The 20589-nt window shown below is 39.8% G+C and overlaps 1 protein-coding gene across 2 annotated transcripts in view; it reads right to left on the reverse strand.

Annotated features, from left to right (window-relative positions):
* Nucleotides 1-20589, reverse strand: part of FOXJ3 (forkhead box J3) — a gene marked incomplete at both ends in the record, with an annotated part of 123850 nt that overhangs the window by 91049 nt on the left and 12212 nt on the right. Inside the window, one exon of one of the 2 annotated variants that reach the window (XM_080692967.1) lies at nucleotides 1633-1693. In XM_080692967.1, coding sequence (XP_080549093.1) covers nucleotides 1633-1676 — 44 coding nt within the window. Of the gene's footprint in view, nucleotides 1-1632; nucleotides 1694-20589 lie in introns of those variants that run through there. The other variant, XM_080692966.1, reaches the window with a different exon arrangement.

Genomic DNA, 20589 nt, shown 5'->3' on the forward strand with positions numbered 1-20589 from the left:
AATACAAGGCTGGGTGTATAGCTCAGCAGTAGATGTTCCTAGGTTCAACCCTCAGTAACACAAAAACAAAGTAACACATAGCCCTATATTTCTTATGCCTCTTCTCCATTTTAATCTTATTCTTGACTCTTACCAGTGTCACTACCTAATATATTTCCATTTATTTTATTAATTCTCCCTCCACCAAAATATATACTCTATAATTACAGGATTTTTTTTTTTTTTCTTGTGGTACTGGGGATGGAACCCAGGGGCATCCTACCTCTGAGCTACACCCCATCCCTATTTTTAATTCTTTATTTTGAAACAGGGTCTCACTGAGTTGCAGAGGGCCTAAGTAGCTGAGACTGACCACAAACCGTGATCCTCCTATCTCAGCCTCCTGAATGCTGGGATTACAAGAGTGCACCACCACACCCAGCTCAATTATAGGATTTTTACATGTTACATTAGAATCCTGCTTGACAATGTATTAGGTACTCAATATGCAAAATGAAAAAATGATAGTTAACTCTGGCAACATGTAGCCAGTAGGTGCTGTCACCAATACTTCATATTCTAACCTGAAAAGACTTCAATTTACAAATTAGATTTAGGTTATTTTTCAAACTGTCTCAGAACCAAAACAATCTTTCAGAAGCTACTATGGGGGTAGAACATAAAAACTAAGCAAACAAAAAACCCTTTATTTATCTGGTTATCCACTGGGCTTCACATAAACTTTGATTTATATAATTTGGTAACCACTGAAACCACTATATGTAAGAACTTCATTCCTACCTTTTATCTTTCACTTACTTTATGTCATTCTTCAGAAAGAACTTAAAATTAGATCATTAGTCTTATTTAATAATCTGCTACACAGGTAATTAAAATTTACTAATTTCTAAGTAAGGCGAATAAAAAGCAGATTAGCTTTTCAAGAAAATAATAAAATATAGTGATGTGATTTCATGAATGAGACATGGCTTCCCTAATTTCAGTTAGTTTACTAACCAGAGATTAAAAGCAGATCCAAATCCCATTACCACAAAAATATCTGAAGGCAAAAATACCTCTGCATTCTACCAAACTGCACATCTTTTTTTTTTTTTTTTTTTTGCAGGTCTGGGGATGGAACCCAGGGGCATTCGACCTCCGAGCTACACCCCCTGCCCTATTTTTTATTCTTTATTTTGAAACCGGGTCTCACTGTGTTGCAGAGGGCCTCACTAAGTAGCTGAGGCTGTCCGAGAACCGCGATCCTCCGGGTCTCAGCCTCCCGAATGCTGGGATTACAAGCATGCGCCACCACGCCCGGCTCAAACTGCACATCTTGACAAAACAAACCATATCCTGAAATCTATTGTAATATGATTAACCAACATAACTTTATTTTTGGTACTAGGGAATGAACCCAAGGGCTTTTCTACCTCTGTGCTACACACTATTTTATAACTTATTTTTAAACAGGGTCTCACTAAGTTGTGGGGGGGCCTCACTAAGTTGCTGACACTGGCCACAAGTCTATGATCCTCCTGTGTCAGCCTCCCAAGAACTAGAATTACACGCATGCACCACCATGCCTGGCTTGACCAATATAACTTAAAAAGGTTAGATGCTCCAATACAGGGGGGGAAAAAGAATACTCACCTTAATGGAGTTACAGATGGACAAGCCTGTCCATACAAACCCATCTGGCCACAAAGAGAATCTAAAAAGTAAAGAAAAGTTAGTTATTAGATGCTTCAAAATAAGTTAAAATTATATCTCACACTGTAATTCAAATTAAGATACTGAAGTCTAAAGAATCACCATTATCAGAACACAAAATCACATGGATGAAAAAATGCCAATGAGTGATAAGAAGGATCACACTGAAAAAGACACAAACCAGAAAACAAGAGAAACAGGCACACTAGAACGGTGACACCCAAAGGAGCTGAGGCCTCATAAAATTTAACAAATAGTTAGGCTTATAGTATAGAGAAAGGTGTATCTGAACTGTTTAGTAAAACCCTAGGCATTCCACAGAGGTACCTAAAGCTTCTACAGAGTTAAGTAAGCATGCAAGTCTCTAATCCTACATTATATGGCCTGCCATACACATATCTACTCTTCAACGAAAGTGGCACGATCATTCTTGGTTTTATATACTGAACTTAAGACTTCACCTGAGGGAATAATTCCACTGTTTTAAAGCAAAAAAGGCAGGCGTGGTGGCACACACTTGTAATCCTCGCACTTGGGAGGCAGAGACAGGAAGATCACGCAGGTTCGAAGCCAGCCTCGCTGGCTTAAGAGACCCTGTTTAAAAATAAAAAATATAAAAATAGGTCTAGGAGTATAGCCTGGAGGTAGGAGGGTTCCATACCAGTACCACCAAAAAATAAATAAATAAACAAAATAAAGAATTAAAAAAATAGAGCTGGGGATATAGCTTGGAGGTAGAATCTGCCCCTGGGTTTCATACCCAGTACATAAATAAATAAATAAATAAATAAATAAATAAATAAATAAATAAACAAACAAACAAACAAAAAGGTTAAGAGTAGCACTGAAACAGAGGAGCTTTGAATAAGATCCATGCTCAAATTCTGTGACACTACTGAGACCTTGAAAAATTTATGTAGCCTCACTCAACACTAGCTTCTTTATCTGAAACTTGGTTATAATACCACTTATAAGCTGGACGTGGTGGCACACATTTGGATTCCCAGTACTTGGGAGGCTGAGACAGGAGGATCACGCAGGTTCAAAGCCAGCCTCAGCTACTTAGTGAGGCTCTCAAAAATTTAATGAGACCCTGTTTCCAAATAAAAATATAAAATAGATCTGGGAGTGTAGCCTGAAGGTAGAAAACCCCTGGATTCCATCCCCAGTACCACAAAAAATAAAGAAAAAATAATAATAATACCACTTATATAACTTTATCACTACAGGTCTGTTAGAATTAATAAATGTGATACCATCTATTAGCATGTAGCTGAGTGTCAATTTCAGTAGGCAAAACGATATCTACAAATACCTACATGTAATAAAGACAACTTTAAATAAGTATAACTGTACATATACATATACTGCAAAAGTGGGAAAGATTATGGGGAGTTAAAGAGAGCATATTTAATCTGAGGGAATCAGCTGCTACTTCTAGTTCCAGCCAAATATTGCTAGGCAGGAGTATTTTAGGCCTAATATCAAAAAACTTCCAATTATTTTTCTTCTTTTTTTGGTAATGCTGGGGGCTGAAACAAGGGGCTTTTCCCCTTTGAACTATCCTCCCAACCCTATTTAATTTTTTTACTTGAAAACAGGGTCTTACTAGGTTGCTGAGAGCCTCAATAAGCTGCTTTAAAACTGTAATCCTCCTGTTTCAGCCTTCTGAGTACTGTGATTATAGGTGTATGCCACCACACCCAGCTCAAAACTTCAAATTTTTCAAAAGAAGAAATCCAAAATCTTACTTGGAATGTCTTGGTTTTTGTTGTTTTGGTTTTTTTAAAATATGGAACGCTCACAGCCAGGCGTGGTGGCGCCCGCGCATGCTTGTAATCCCCGCGCTTGGTAGGCTGAGACAGAATCACACAGGTTCGAAGCCAGCCTCAGCTACTTGGTGAGGCTTTCAGCAACTTAGTGAGACCCTGTTTCCAAATAAAATATAAAAACGGTCTAGGAGTATAGCCCGGAGGTAGAAAGCCTCTGGGTTCCACCCCCAGTACCACAAAAAATATAAATAAATAAAAATAAAAATAAATAAATAAATATGGAATGCTTCACGAATTTGCATGTCATCCTTGCATAGGGGCCATGCTAATCTTCTCTGTATTGTTCCAATTTTAGTATATGTGCGGCCGAAGCGAGTACTTGGTTTTTGTTTTTAAATACTATGTGGGGCAAATAACACAACAGATCTTGTTATAAAATTATAACCTTTGATTCAGTGGCTGACTGAATTCCTAGCATCTAACTGTCCCTGCATACACTGAAAAAAGAGACAGACATTTCTATTTCTGCCAGAATGATAAAATGAGTAGCTTAATCATATCAATCAAAATAAATTAATTGCTGGCTAAAATATTTTAAAACTTTTACAAAGGAATACAAAATCTGACAGAAAATAAGATATGATCAGAGGCCAAAAGTGAGAGAAAGAGGAAACCAAAGAGATAAGTACAGTACTAAAAGCAAAGTTCCTTCACCTTTAGGGCATTTTGCCAAACCCTGTGAATTCCAACTTGCAATTCTAAGACCTCTTGGAACACAAGGTATAAGAGGCAAAGGTCACTTCTTACCCAAGGGAACTGCTTTTTTAACCTTGGTATTAAGGGTTGACAAGGAGATGGGGGCTCTTATAGCAGTGCAGTGCTGTCTCCTAAGATAATTCACAACCACAAACTGATCTTACTCTAGATTTTGGTTTTAAAAGCTTCATAACTTCAACTTTGTCTAGGGTAGCTACAGGGTGTTGGTGTCCCCGACCCAATCCTGAGAGAAGAAAATACAAATTTTCTCTAGGGCAATTCATCAGAAAAATCCTAGAAGTAGGGTTCCAAAATAATGTGAATAAATGAACTCATAATTAGAACTCATAAGAATCCAAAATCAAACAATCCACCCACAGCAGGATACTGCAGAAATATCAATTAGCATAATCAAAACCACAAAGAGCTCAGATATAAGAATTTAAACTAGATTATCTTTCTCTACTTTTCTACTTTACAGATAACTTACCTAGTTTTACTTGTGTGTGTGTTTATGTATATATATATATATATTTTTTTTTGGGGGGGTGGTCCTGGGGTTCCTGGAAGCCCTTCTACCTCCGGACTACACTCCCAGACCTATTTTTACATTTTTATTTGGAAACAGGGTCTCCTACGCCAGCGAGCGCAGCTGGCTTCGAACCTGCGCGATCCTCCTGTCTCTGCCTCCCAAGCGCGGGGATTACAAGCGTGCGCCACCACGCCCAGCTTATATATATTTTTTTAAACTGGAGATTGAACCCAGGGGACTTCTACCTCCAAACTACACCCCAGCCCTATCTTTTAGAAACAGAGTCTAAGTTGCAGAGGACCTCACTAAGTAGCTGAACCTGTGACTTATCCTGTCTCAGCCTCCCAAGTACTGGGATTACAAGTATGTGCCACCACACCCAGATAGTTCAATATTTTAACTGCCTATATGCAGATGTATCTCAGTTCAGAACTTAAGCAAAGGAAAATAATCTCATATATTGAGTCCCCAAAAATATTCATACCTTCAGAACTCCCAATCTGTTATCATTCACTAATAAGTTCATCTTCTAGTTATCTTTCTAATCTACTCTAGTCTCAAAGCCTTAGTTCCCAATTTCTCCAGTTTTCATAGATTACTGTCCCTAAATGGTATCCTGAACCTCAAACTTGTTGGCTAAAAGACAAAGATATATTAACTGCCCTTTCTTTACCAGGCAACTCACCAGTAACATGAAAATCTGATAAATGGTTAAGGTTCACACCAAAGCCAGGGTATCTCACTGTTGGCGTCCTCCAAGCTAAAAATGCAGGTCTATGTAGCACAAACTATAGCTGAACAACTGTTAACTAATTCAATTTATCTGAAATTTGTATGGTTTTAGTACCATTTTCTCTAAATCCCTTGAAAACCAAGATGCATTGTGAAAGTTTGTATAGAACAGATCAAGCCAGGTATGGAGATACACACCTGTAATCCCAATACTTGGGAGGCTGAGACAGGAGGATTGCATCAAGGCCAACCTCAGCACTTAGCAAGGCCCACAGAAACTTAAAGAGACCTTGTTTCAAAATAAAAAATAAAGCCAGGTGTAGTGGCACATGCCTGTAATCCCGGTATACTTGGGAGACTGAACAAAAGGAAGATGGAAGGTTCAAAGCCCAGCCTCAGCTACTTAGTAAGACCCTATTTCAAGTTTAAAAATAAGATAGGGCTGGAGGTGTAGACACACACACACACACTCATTCATTCATATTCTTTCTTTCTTTCTTTCTCTCTCTCTCTCTCTGACTACAAGCAAGGGGTGTTAAAAATCAGGAGTGTGCCGGGGGTGGTAGCGCACACTTGCGCCACACTTGGGAGGCAGAGACAGGAGGATCACGAGGTTCGAAGCCAGCAGCGCTGGCTTAAGAGACCCTATTTCCAAATAAAAATATAAAAATGGGTCTGGGAATGTAGCCCGGCGGGTTTCCAGGAACTCCAATACCACAAAAAAAAAAAAAAAATCAGGAGTGAAAGAAAATTAAAAATTTAGCCATGAAAAGCAAATGGACAGTGTAATAAGTTAAGCAGAGTAGACACATACAGATTAAGAATTCAGGAAAGGATAGAGTGACTTTGTCCTCCACCTTTCTCTTCTCCTTGTATAAATACCACCACACTCCTGTCAGCCTCCAGCCAGCTGTCCTCTTGAAACCAAACACCATGCCTTCAATTAAGTTCTGGTAGAGGTTTGAAGTTGATGTAGAAATTGCCAATCTGTGATGATAAAGACCACATTGGAAGATTTGGGAATGGATAATGAAAGAGATGGTAATCCAGTTCCTCCACCACACCAATACAGCAAAAGAAATATATATATATATAGTGTGTGTGTGTGCGTGTGTGTGTGTGTCTGTGTGTGTGAGTCTGTGTGTGTGGTACTGGAGTTCCTGGAAGCCCTTCTACCTCTGGACTACACTCCCAGACCTATTTTTTATACTTTTTAAATTTGGAAACAGGGTCTCTTAAGCCAGTGCGGCTCAATACAGCAATAAATTTAAAAGTCATTCCAGTGGTACACCCACCACAAGGATGACCCTCCTCCTCCTGAGAATGATGAGAACAAAAAGTGAACAGGATGATATCCCTGTTTGGGACCAAGGCTTCCTAAAAGTTGACCAAGGGACTTTATTTTTTAATTAAAAGGCTTGCTTGACAGGACTACTGATAATATGATCAAGAGGGAAACTAACCCTCAATATCAAGAACTTTACTAAAGAGAAGGAAGCCCAGGTATACAAAGAGAAGCAAAATAGTATAGTATACAGTGCCTGAACTACTAGTTTCACTGCTTGGTTTATAACTTAATATAGCCAAACAGTAGACAAATACAGCAGCAAATTGACTATATTAGCATAATATTATCCTCAATGCATGTGTAGTTTGAGTAGATACCAAATCCATGGCTGAATTTCTTCAGTACAAGCAAATTCTCTCTCTCTTTTTTTTTTTTTTTGCGCAGTACTGCAGATGGAACCCAGGGGCATTCTACCTCTGAGTGACACCTCCAGCCCTGTTTTTTATTCTTTATTTTGAAACAGGGTCTGAGTTGAAAAGGGCCTCACTAAGTAGCTGAGGCTGACTTAGAATCTGTGAAATCCTCCTGTCTCAACCTCCCAATGCTGGGATTACAAGCGTGCACCACCACACGTGAATTCTCTTTTCTTTATTCTGAATAAGACTAGCCGGGCATGGTGGCGCAACACTTGTAATCCCAGCAGACTGAACTATGACTTCTCTATACAAAATTTGGGGCTTTCCTTCATTTTGTAAAGCAATTTCTGCCTCATTTACTGTCCAGTTAACTTTAGTTAGCTTTCAAAAGTTGGCACTAAGCCAGGCATGGTGGCACAAGCTTGTAATCCCAGCATTTGGGAGGCATGGTGGTAAACACCTGTAATCCCAGTACTTGGGAGGTTTAGGAGGATTGCAGATCTGCAGCCAGCCTCATCAACTTAGTGAGGTCCTCTACAACTTAGTGAGACCCTGGTTCAAAATAATTTTTTTTTAAAGGGTGAGGATATAGCTCAGAGGTAGAATGCCAATTAATAATAAACAAATTGCAAAAAGTTTTCTGGAATGCAATTAACAAAATATCATCTGCATTCATGAGTGAGAAATAAGAAAAAGATTAAAGTTAATGTTCTGAGTGGGGTTGTTAGACTGTCTTTCAGCCTCCTAAAGGTAAGCATTACCACTGGTACTGATTAGCCTGCATGTAGCAGAGTTCCTTAACTGGATAAGAGGACTTGTCTGTTTTTAATTTTAAAATTTCTTAGCTTTAAATATGTTGTCTACAGAGTCAATTACTAACCAGTTTATGAATTCTGAGGGGAAAAAAATGTAACCAGACAATTCATTACCTTTTTGATTGAAAATTTCAAATAAGCCGGGCATGGTGGCGCACACTTGTAACCCCAGCATTCAGGAGGCTGAGACCCGAGGATCATGGTTCATGGACAGCCTCAGCTACTTAGTGAGGCCCCCTGCAACTCAGTGAGACCTGGTTTCAAAAAATAAAGAATAAAAAATAGGGCAGGGGGTGTAGCTCAGAGGTTGAATGCCCCTGGGTTCCATCTCAGACCCGAAAAAAAAAATTTTTTTTTGATGGCCAGGCGTGGTAGTGCACACTTATAATCCCTGAGCTTGGGAGGCTGAGACAGGAGTATCACACAGGTTCAAAGACAGCCTCAGCTACTTAGGTCCTCAGCAATTTCATGAGACCCTGTTTCCAAATAAAAATATAAAATAGGTCTTGGAATATAGCCCGGAAGTAGAAAGCCCCTGGGTTCCACCCCCCAGTACCACCAAAAAAAAAAAAAAAAAAAAGAATTGGCATGGGCAAAAAATATTTTATAAATTTATTCTATCCCAATTACACTCTTTCATTCCTCAGAGCTCTTATCATCACCTGATTTTTATATACTGTTCCTCCTCCAGTAGAATGAAAACTCCCTAAGTGCTTAACATGGTGGCACATGCTTGAATACCAGTACTTGAAAGACTGAGATGGGAGGATTGCAGGTTCACAGCTAACCTCAACTACTTAGTGAGGCCTCTGCAATTTAGCCAGACCCTGTTTCAAAATAAAAGAATAAAATATATAGCTGGGGTGTAGCTTGGGAATAGAATGCCCCTGGGTTCAGTCCCCAGCACCAGGAAAAAAAAAAAAAAACAACACTCCATGAGAACAGGAATTGAATTCCCTATATATTCCCTAATACTTGGTTACATAGTCAACACATGTTTGTTCAACAAATGAATAAACCAAGTTGTTCTAAGAGATGGAAAAAGTTTACTTAATAGTCTTTGTGTTCATTATTACTCAACACCTCAAACAATTTAGAACCAATCCACCATTCACAAAAGAATACATATTAAGCCAGGCATGGTGGCGCATGCTTGTAATCTCAGTATTTGGGAGGCTGAGACAGGAGGTTAACAGTCAGCCTCAGCTACTTAGTGAGACCTTGCTTCAAAATAAAAAATAAAAAATATGGCTGGGAGTATAGCTCAGAGATAGAATGCCCCTGGGTTCCATCCCCAGTACCGCAAAAAACGGGGGAGTTGCTGGGGGTGTAGCTCAGAGGTAGAATACCCCTGGGTTCCATCTCCAGTACCTCCAAAAAGAAAAAAAAAGAAAAAAAAAATATATATATATTAGGATTCCACTTATATCAAATGTCCACAGTAGGCTAATTTATATTGCTGATAAGCAGTTGTATTAGATTAGTAGTTTCTTAGGGCTATCAAGGAGATAAGGAGGGGTAAAAGGGGAATAGGGATTGACTGCTAGCATGTATGGGGTTTTAGAAAGAGACAAAAATGTTCTAGAATTAGACTGCAGTGATACACAATTCTGAATATACTAAAAAAAATGGTTAAACAGGTGCAATGTGTGATATGTCAATTATATCTCAACAAAGGAGTTAGGAAGACCAAATTCACAACCACCACACACATTTTGCCAAGTTCCTGCTTCTTCCCTCACTAATGCCACAAGCTCCATACTGAACCCCTAAATCTGGAACAGAAAGGGGAGAGCAAAAGTAATGACTTCACCAGAAAGCATCTCTATAGCAACTATTTTCAAATGAGTAACCTCCTGAACCATTCAGTAAAGTTTGTTTCCTAGAGGCCTCCACTACTTTGAAACCAGACTGTTGGCCTGGTGTGGTGGCACATGCTTGTAATCCCCGCTCTTGGGAGGCAGAAACAGGAGGATCACACTGGTTTGGAGCCAACCTCGCTGGCTTAAGAGACCCTGTTTCCAAATAAAAAATATAAAAAAATAGATCTGGGAATGTAGCCCGGAGGTAGAAGGGCTTCCAGGAACCCAAGTACCAAAAAAAAAAAAAAGAAAAAGAAACCAGACTTTATTTACTAAGCATGTGTATCCATAAAAAAAGGTTCATACATAAGCCAGGTGTGGTGGTGCATGCTTGTAATCCCAGCATTCAGGAGGCAGAGACCGGAGGATCATGGTTCATGGACAGCCTCAGCTACTTAACGAACCCCTTTGCAACTCAGTGAGACCCTTTTTCAAAAAAATAAAAAATTAGGGCTTGTGGTGTCGCTCAGAGGTAGAATGCCCCTGGGTTCCATCTCCAGTCTCTCTCTCTCTCTCTCACTCACACACACACACACACACACACACACACACACACACACACACAAAGGGTTATACACCTGGGGGGAATAATTAGGGGAAATCACTATACTGCTATCTACAAATGAGCTGCTTAAGTTACGCCCATCTCATCCTAAAACAAGACCACAGCCATGAAGAGACAAAAAAGAAATAGAAAGAAAACATGCTGCAGGGCGTGGTGGCGCACGCTTATAATCCCCACACTTGGGAGGCAGAGACAGGAGGATCACGCAGGTTTAAGAGACCCTGTTTCCAAACAAAAAATATAAAAAATAAGTCTGTGAGTGTAGCCCAGAGGTAGAAAGGCTTCCAGGAACCCCAGTACTACCAAAAAATAAAAATAAATAAATAAATAAACTAAGAAAGAAAACATGCTAACCAACAATCAGCTTCAGCTTTTTAAGGCTGCTTAAGAGTAGGAAGTGTAAGACTGAACTAACTTGCTTCTTTTCCCTCTAGTGTTTAGAACTACTTATCAATAAAACAGGTGGCAAATGTTGGGGAGGGGAGCTTTCCGGCCAAACATCACATTGCTGTATCTTCTTCCAAATCCCAAACCTTACTTCCTGCAATTTATGTAAACAGATCACAGGCCAGCCTCTTCAAACCAAATCATAACCCAAGCAAATAACACAGGATTCTATTTCTGGGTCTGTCATTAACTCACTGGATAATCCTGAACCTTCAGTCTCCATACTTTGCTCAATAAGTTTATCACAATATCCAGACCCCAAATCAAATCATATATCTAATAAAAAAACTTTTCGAGTTTACAGATTTTATGAAAAATCTGATAAAAGTATATGAAATTATATCATACTGTATGTTTAAATCACTTTTATTAAATAAAGGTAAAATATCAAAACTTCAATAGTTTTCACCCCAAAAATGTCCCAACTCTTCCATTATAAACAACTTTTATTTTTTATTTTTTGGTGGTACTGGGGGTGGAACCCAGGGGCTTTCTACCTCTGGGCTATACTCCCAGACCTATTTTATACTTTATTTGGAAACAGGGTCTCTCACTAGGTTGTTGAGAGCCTCACTAAGTAGCTGAGGCTGGCTTCAAACCTGTGTGATCCTCCTGTCTCAGCCTCCCAAGCACTGGGATTACAAGCGTACGCCACCACGCCAAACTTTAAACAACTTTTAAAGGTATTCATTAAACAAAGAATGGGCTGAAGGGGTTTGAAGCTTCAAATCTGAGCTCAATTATATTTAGAAAACCAAGATGCCACTTCTCTAAATCCTGTATCTTTAACTCAAATATTTGATTCATGTATATTGCCTGGTATAATTCAAAGCAAGAGATCTTAGCATTCCCCTAAAAAGTAAATAGAATCTATTAGAACTCACAGGTCACAAGAGGAATAAAATGTTGTACTGCAACTGAAAAGTTAAGAAACTATTCTGTTCACTTCTAGAGATGTTTGCAAAATTAAAAATTACCAATTCAAGCCGGGCGTGGTGGCACACACTTACAATCCCCGTACACAGGAGGCTGAGACAGAAGGAATGAGGTTCGGTTTGTGGACAGCCTCAGCTACTTGGTGAGGCCCTCTGCAACTTAGTGAGACACTGCTTCAAAATAAAGAATAAAAAATAGTGCTGTGGCCGGGCGTGGTGGCGCACTCTTGTAATCCCTGCACTTGGGAAGCGGAGATTGGAGGAACGCACAGGTTCAAAGCCAACCTCGCTGGCTTAAGAGACCCTGTTTAAAAAAAAAAAAAAAAAAAGTTTCTGGGAGTATAGCTCGGAGTTAGAAGGGTTTCCAGGAACCCCAGTACCACCAAAAAAAAAAAAAAAAAAAAAAAAAAAAAAAAAATAGTGCTGGGGCTAGGCATAGTGGCATAACACTTTTAATTCCAGTACTTGGAAGGCTGAGACAGGAGAATCACACAGGTTCAAAGCCAATCTCATCTACTTAATGAGGTTCTCAGCAACTTAGTGATACCCTGTTTCCAAATAAAAATATAAAATAGGTCTGGGAGTATAGCCCAGAGGTAGAAAGTCCCTGGGTTTAATTCCCAGTACCACAAAAATAAAATAAAATAAAATTAGGGATGGGGGTGTAGATCAGAGATAGAATCCCCTGGGTTCCATGCCCAGTACCACACATATAAAAATAAATAAATAAATAAATAAATAACCCATCTGCTCCCCAAAGTCAGTTTAAAAATCAGCGCTAACTCTTTTAAGAATCACTTCTATTGCATTCCTAGAAATTCTGATTTAGGCATCTAGAATACCACTCAAGAAATTTATTAATTAAGTTACCTCAGTTGAGCCGGGTATGGTGGCTCACGCTTATAATCCCAGTACTTAGGATGCTGAGACAGGAGGGTCAGAGGTTCAAGGCCACCCTCAGCTACTTAGTGAGGCCCCTGGCAACTCAGACTTTGTTTCAAATCAAGAATTAAAATAGGGCTGAGAGGTAGAATGCCCCGGGTTCAACCCCCAGTTCCACACACACAAAAAAAAAATTATCTCAGTTGGATGAGGTGGTGTATGCCTATAAATCTCAGTGATTTGAGAGCCTGAGGCAGGAGGAGTTCAAGTTTAAGGCCAGCCTCAACTTACCTAGATCCAGTCTCAAAATAAAAAATATAAAGATTAGGGATGTAGCTCAGAGGTAAAGCGATACTGGGTTCAATTCCCTAGTACAACAAAAGAAAACAGAAAGAGTACCTCAAATGATTCAGATGCACAATTAGTACAAGAAATACTAGCTTAGGACAAGGATAGCAGAAAGGTTTGACATCATTTGCCAATCATGTATAATGGCTGCCAGTACTTGAGAAGGTCATGTCTAATCACAATCATACATCAGTAATACTGTCACAGCAAGCCGTATGCTTGTAATCCCAGCATCTGGGAGGCTGATACAGGAGGATCAAGGTTTGCAGACAGCCTCAGCTACTTAGTGAGGCCTTTTGCAACTCTATGAGGCCCTGCTTCAAAATAAAGAATAAAAATAGGGCTGAGGGTGTAGCTGGGAGGTAGAATACCCCTGGGTTCCATTCCTAGTACCAAAAAAAGAAAAAAATTCACAGCAATGGTGATAAGAAGTGTTAACATGCAAATCATGTATCAGTCATCCTGACTCAGACCACTGAATAGACTATTTTTAAGGAGACTTTTGGAGTTCTGAGACTCAGATCTGAATTATTTCCTTATAACTTGCAGAAACTCCAGATGACTCAGGGAAGGTAGTAAAAACACGCCAGTATATAAACCAGGACTCTCCAAATGTAACTTATTAAATTCCCAGTACTACAAAGAAAAAGAAGACAACATGATTTATGTTTATAACCTTGTTGGAGAATGAAAATGCTACATGATGATATAAATTTGGTTTTAGTTCCACTTGAACAGGGTAAAGTAGTGGAAGCACTGATAACAAGTCAAGACCACCATAATGTGGATTAACTTGAGAATCAAACAAGGGTTCATGATCAATACAAGATTAAAGTGATATATTAAGAAGATTCACCTGGCAGCATTTTCCAAGGTAAAACAGCTATCACAACATGACAGGGCAGACAACCCACTTTTTATTGTTTCAATATGCACCTGTCTTTACCATTGGAATACTGGCTCCTAGTGAGCCAATACATGTAAAATTAATCATTATACCTCTCACAATGCCTAGTACATGTTCTATATATAACAAATATTCCAAAATACCTACTGAATTGATATAAAGGAATGTATAATAGATATATATCTGTTTTTTTTTTGGGGGGGGTACTGGGGATGGAATCCAGGGGCCTTCTACCTCCGGGCTACACTCCCAGACCTATTTTATATTTTATTTGGAAACAGGGTCTCTTAAGCCAGCTGAGGCTGACTTGGAACCTGTGTAATCCTCCTGTATCAGCCTCCCAAGTGCAGGGATTACAAGCATGCACCAAGACGCCCAGCTTATATATTTCAAAAAGTATACTACTACCACCATATGACCCAGTTATACCACTCCTGGATTATCTTTCCAAAGAAAATGAAATCAGAACATTATAGTGATACATATGCAGGTTTACAGCAGCACAATTCACAACAGCCAAGTTATGGAACCAACCTAGGTGTCCATGAACACATGAATGAGTAAAGAAAATGTGGCATATATACATAATAGAAGTATACTCAGTCATAAAAACAAAACTATGTCATTTGCAGGAAAATGGAGGAACTAGAGAACCTTATGCTAAGGGAGATTAGCCAGCCTCAGAGAGTGAAGGATCATGTTTTCTCTCATATGTGGAAACTACAGCAAAACTGGGAAACATGCCTGGGCGTGGTGGCGCATGCTTGTAATCCCAGCGCTTGAGAGACTGAGACAGGAGGATCGCAGGGGTTCGAAGCCAGCCTCAGCTACTTAGTGGGGCTCTCAGCAACTCAGTGAGACCCTGCTTCAAAATCAAATACAAAATAGGTGGGGGATGTCGCCCAGAGATACAAGGCCCCTGGGTTCCATCCCAGGACCACTCAGTCTCTGTCTGTCTGTCTGTCTGTCTGTCTGTCTCTCTCTCTCTCTCTCTCTCTCTCTCACACACACACACACACACACACACACACACACACAAACAAAAAAAACTGGGAAACAAAAGGGACTTCAGGCAATGAGAAAGAACAGTAGAATGCTAGAGGAAGACTTGGGGGGGTACTTGATAAGAAAACGGTTTATATAATGCTATGTACAAATATGAAATTATTAATACCAATCTCAATAATATGTATGGGGAATTCAGGTGTAATGGTGCATGCTTGTAATCCCAGCATTTGGGAGGCTGAGACAGAAGGATCCAGGTTTGTGGCCAGCCTCAACCATTTAGTGAGGCCCTCTGCAACTTAGTGAGACCCTGTTTCAAAACAGAGAATAAAAAATACAGCTGGAAGTGTAGCTCAAAGGTCAAATGCCCCTGGGTTCAATCCCCAGTACTGCAAAAAAACAAAATAAAATAAAGAATAAAAAATACAGCTGGGGGTAGAGCTCGAAGGTAGAACATCCCTAGATTCAATCCTCAGTTCCACCAAAACAGAAAAAAAAAAAGTAATAATAAGCACGGGGTGAGGGATGGAGCAGGGTGGAAAGACAGTCAGTAAGTGCTGTGTGCATGTATGTTTCTATCAATCCGAATCTTATTATGATGTTACAATGCACCAATAGAAGTATAAAAGTACAATATCAAGATTTGATATAGATATGAAAAACCAAAAGACTCTTTGAAAAGAGTCAGATTATTTCAAAAAGGAGAAAAGGAGCTATAGTTAGAATAAGAGCTATGAGAAGCATAACCAAATGCAATATAGACCGTCTGTATCCTGATCCAATTCAATTGCAAAAAAGGTATTTTTAAACAAATTTGACGAAGAGCTGAATGTTAGATGACATCTAAGAAGATATTGTACATTTTGTTAGATACCATGATGATATATGACTATATAAGAAAATACCTGTATTTTTTAGGGATCCATACAAACGCTGAATAAAAAGACAGTGCCCACAATTTTCTTTAAAATACTTCAACAAGCCGGGTGTGGTGGCGCACGCTTGTAATCCTTGCGCTTTTGAGGCTGAGACAGGAAGATTGTGCCGGTTCGAAGCCAGCCTCAGCTACTTAGTAAGGCTCTCAGCAACTTACTGAGACCCTGTTTCCAAATAAAATATAAAATGGGTCTGGGAGTATACCCGGAAGTAGAAAGCCTCTGGATTCTACTCCCAGTACCACCAAAAAAATAAAATAAAATAAAATAAATAATAAAATAAAATAAAAAATAAAATACTTCAACAAGTGGGAAGTGGTGGTGCACACTTGTAATCCCATCATTTGGGGGTCTAAGATCAGGGTTCAAAGACAGCCTAAGCTACTTAGTGAAGCCCTTTGAAACTCAGTGAGACCCTGTTTCAAAATAAAGAATAAAAACAGGGCTGGGGTATAGCTCAGAGGTAGAATGCCCCTAGGTTCCATCCCCAGTACTGCAAAAAAAAAATTTTTTTTTATTAAATACTTCAGCAAAAAAGAAAACAGATATATGAAATGTGTGTGTGAAAAAAATTTTGAGCTGGGCATAGTGCCACACACTTGTAATCCCAGCATTTGGGAGGCTGAGACCAGAGGACTGCAGTTCACAGACAGCCTCAGCTACTTAGTGAGGCCCTCCACAACTTCGTGAAAACTTTTTTTTATTTTTATTTTTTTTATGGTACTGGGGGTGGAACCCAGAGGCTTTCTACCTCCAGGCTATACTCCCAGACCTATATTTTATTTGGAAACAGGGTCTCACTAAATTGCTGAGAGCCTCACTCAGTAGCTGAGGCTGGCTTCAAACCTGTGCAATTCTCCTACCTCAGCCTTCCAAGCACGGGGATTACAAACATGCGCCACCATTCCTGGCACGAGACCGTCTGAAAATAAAGAAAAAGAAGTAGGACCTGGCCAGGAGTGGTGGCGCACGCTTGTAATCCCCGCGCTTGGGAGGCAGAGACAGGAGGATCGCGCAGGTTCGAAGCCAGCGGCGCTGGCTTAAGAGACCCTGTTTCCAAATAAAAATATAAAAATAGGTCTGGGAGTGTAGCCTGGAGGTAGAAGGGTTTCCAGGAACCCCAGTACCAAAAAAAAAAAAAAAAAAAAAAAAAAAGTAGGGCCTGTGGTGTAGCTCAGAGGTAGAATGCCCCTTGTTCCATTCCCAGTACCCCCCCCAAAAAAAAAAATTTCACTGCTGAATCTCAACGATGCAGAAATGTGAATTCATCATATTTTAAGTACTTTTGAATATACTCAACAAGGCAGTTGAACTAAAGTCCTTGGGTGTTACTTGCTCAACTCTAGCATTGAATATACAATTAATTCTTTTCCTTCTCAGATTTCAGGAAACCAAGAATGACAAGTACTTCTGAGAAAACAGCCTAGACTCAGAAGAAAATGGGCATTCATTTATTAGCTCTACTAATAGGAAATCTCTCTAAATCTGCTCAAAGAACTTCTTGTAAAATAATCTGAGAATAGAATATGAGCCAAAGTGGTGACTCAGCTGCTAAAAAGAAACAAAATACAGTCTTGAGCTTCACTGGAGAACAATATCCAGATCAAGGAGTGTAACAGTCCCATACACTCTTCACTGGTTAGGTCACACTACAGTACTGTGTTTTGTGTGGAGCACAATATGTTAAAAACATTTACAAGCTAGAATACCCCCAGGGAAAGACACAGACTAATGAGGAGTTTAGAAATCAAATGTCAAGTGTAGAATGACTGAAGAAACCAGGTGTCCTTAAACTTAAAGAAGCAAACACTTTCCAGCCTTCCATCTTACCTCTATTATACAAACTCAATATAATATTTTCCAGAGAATTTCAAGAGCTGTTAATGGACATTCAAAAAAAAAATGACACTCTTCTCTTAAAGACAATATTCAATATACTAAACTGCTTTGTGAATGTACAAGAAAAGATGTTCAGTATTTCCCAAGTGTGACAATTTATTCACTCAACAAATATTTACAGAAACACAAGTATTTGACAAATACTGCTCCAAGTACTGAGGATGTAAGTTTTAATATCCTGAAGGACAGTTTGGGAAACAACTAACCTGTGTTGTCTCTGACTCCTCTAACTTGCGTGGTGCCTCTCATGTGTCTTTAATTATGCCTTTAGCTTACCAGGTACCATCTCTAATCTTAACTCAAACACCTCCATGAAGCTTTCTTGATCATAAGCAAAAACACTCTTCTCAGGAAGCCCATGGCTCTTTAGATGGTACCCCTTCCTTGGGAACAAACTGTGCCTCTTAATTACCTTTGAGTCTCTCACAGTATTTAAGGCAGTTTCTTATATGCACAGGTAATAAAAAATATTTGCTGTAAGAATAATCACCTATAAATATTTGAAAGGTAGTCTTGTGAATAAAGGCATATTAGGTCTCTATTGTTTCATGGGGGGGGGGGGGAAACAGAAGTAGAAGCAAGTGTTGCCTCAATTAGAAAAAATAACAAACTAGCCAGGCATGGTGATACATTACCTGTGATCCCAGTACTTGGGAGGCTGAGACAAGAGGATCACTGGTTTGAGATCAGCCTCAGCAACTCAGTGAGACCTTCAATAACTTAGCAAGACCTTTGTTTCAAAATAAAAATAAGCCAGTCATGATAACATATACTTGTAATCCCTGTACTTGGGAGGCTCAAACAGGAGGATCACAGGTCCGTGGTCAGCCTTAGCTACTTACCTGAGGCCCTCTGAAACTTAATGAGACCTTTTTCAAAAATAAAAAATAGGTTTGGGAGTGTAGCTCAGAGGTAAATGCTCCTAGGTTCAATCCTCATAACAAGAGAAAGAAAAAGAAACGAATAAAGCATGATATCCTTCTTAAAGCCATCTATCCACATTTCTTTTATTTATTTATTTATTTTTAGCCCTTCTACCTCTGGGCTACACTCCCAGACCTATTTTATATTTTGAAACAGGGTCTCTTAAGCCAGTGCGGCTGGCTTCGAACCTGCGTGATCCTCCTGTCTCGGCCTCCCAAGCGGGGATTACAAGCGTGCGCCACCACGCCCAGCCAGCCATCCATATTTCTTTTTTTTTTTTTTTTTTGGTGGTACTGGGGTTCCTGGAAACCCTTCTACCTCCGGGCTACACTCCCAGACCTATTTTTACATTTTTATTTGGAAACAGGGTCTCCTAAGCCAGCGCGCACGGCTGGCTTCGAACCTGCGCGATCCTCCTGTCTCTGCCTCCCAAGCGCGGGGATTACAAGCGTGCGCCACCACGCCCGACCTATCCACATTTCTAAATGCATTAAGTTCTTCAAACAAGCAAGTTAGCCAAGCGTCGTGAAGCACACTTGTAATCCCAGCATTTGGGAGGCCGAGACAGGAGGTTTGCAGTTTACAGATAGCCTCAGCTACTTAGTGAGGCCCTTTGCAACTCTGAGACCCTGCTTCAAAATAAAGAATAAAAAATAGGGCAGAGGTGTAGCTCAGAGGTAGAATGCCCCTGGGTTCCATCCCCAGTACTGGGGGAAGAAAAAAAAGCAAGCTAGTGGTTCTGCCTTTTTAGTTAAAAACAGAAGAAATCACAGGATTCCTCCATATGCCGAGCATATTTTTGTGACATCACTCCCAAACTGAGAGCTATGGTCTTTGCTGACAGGATCTTGCCTTTCACTTCTGTCCCCAGTATTTAGTACAGTGCCCGGGACATAACAGGTAATACATAAATGTTCAAGCAAAGAAAATGAATGAATCCAATGTCCCTGTATTAAAAATTGTACCTTAGCCGGGCGTGGTGGCCCACGCTTGTAATCCCCGCACTTGGGAGGCTGAGACCTGGAGGATCATGGTTCGCGGACAGCCTCAGCTTAGTGAGGCCCTCTGCAACTCAGTGAGAACCAATTTCAAAATAAAGAATAAAAAATTGGGCAGGGGATGTAGCTCGGAGGTCAAATGCCCCTGGATTCCATACCCAGACCTGAAGAAGAAAAAAAATTGTACCTTAAAGAAACACTATCAACTACAATGCACCAATTTAAAAGAATTGGCTGGGCATGGTGGTACATACCTGTAATCCCAGTACTAGGAAGGCTGAGACTGGAGAATCATGGTTTGTGGACAGCCTCAGCTACTTAGTGAGGCCCTTTGCAACTCAGTGAGACCCTGTTTCAAAATAAAGAATAAAAAATAGGGCTGAGGGCATAGCTCAGAGGTAGAATAACCCTGGGTCCAATTGCTGGTACTAAAAGAATAAAAACTTTAAAAAAAAACACTATCAACTTGGATTTTATTAGTTTTTTGTTTATTTGTTTCAGTACTGGGGATGGAACCCAGGAGCATTCTACCTCTGAGCTACACTCCCCAGCCCTATTTCTTTATCCTTTATTTTCAAACAGGGTCTCACTGAGTTGCAAAGGGCATAAGAAGCTGAAGTTGTCCACGAACCACAATCCTCCTGTCTCAGCCTCCCAAATACTGGGATTACAAGCGTTAGCCACCATGTCCAGTTTACTAGTTTTTATTAGAAACCTTCCAGAGAATCGCAGATAAGTAGATCCTTAGATACAGTTTTCATTATAAAGTAGAATATTATTTTTAGGTTATTTATTGACGATTACTTTGAGTAAAGCTAAGGTTTTGGCTGTTGCTGAGGGAATAAAATTAATTTCTTGAAATGACCAAATTCTACTGCA

The sequence above is a fragment of the Muscardinus avellanarius genome (genome assembly GCF_963383645.1).
Source record: "Muscardinus avellanarius genome assembly, chromosome: 3".
Classification (NCBI taxonomy): domain Eukaryota; kingdom Metazoa; phylum Chordata; class Mammalia; order Rodentia; family Gliridae; genus Muscardinus; species Muscardinus avellanarius.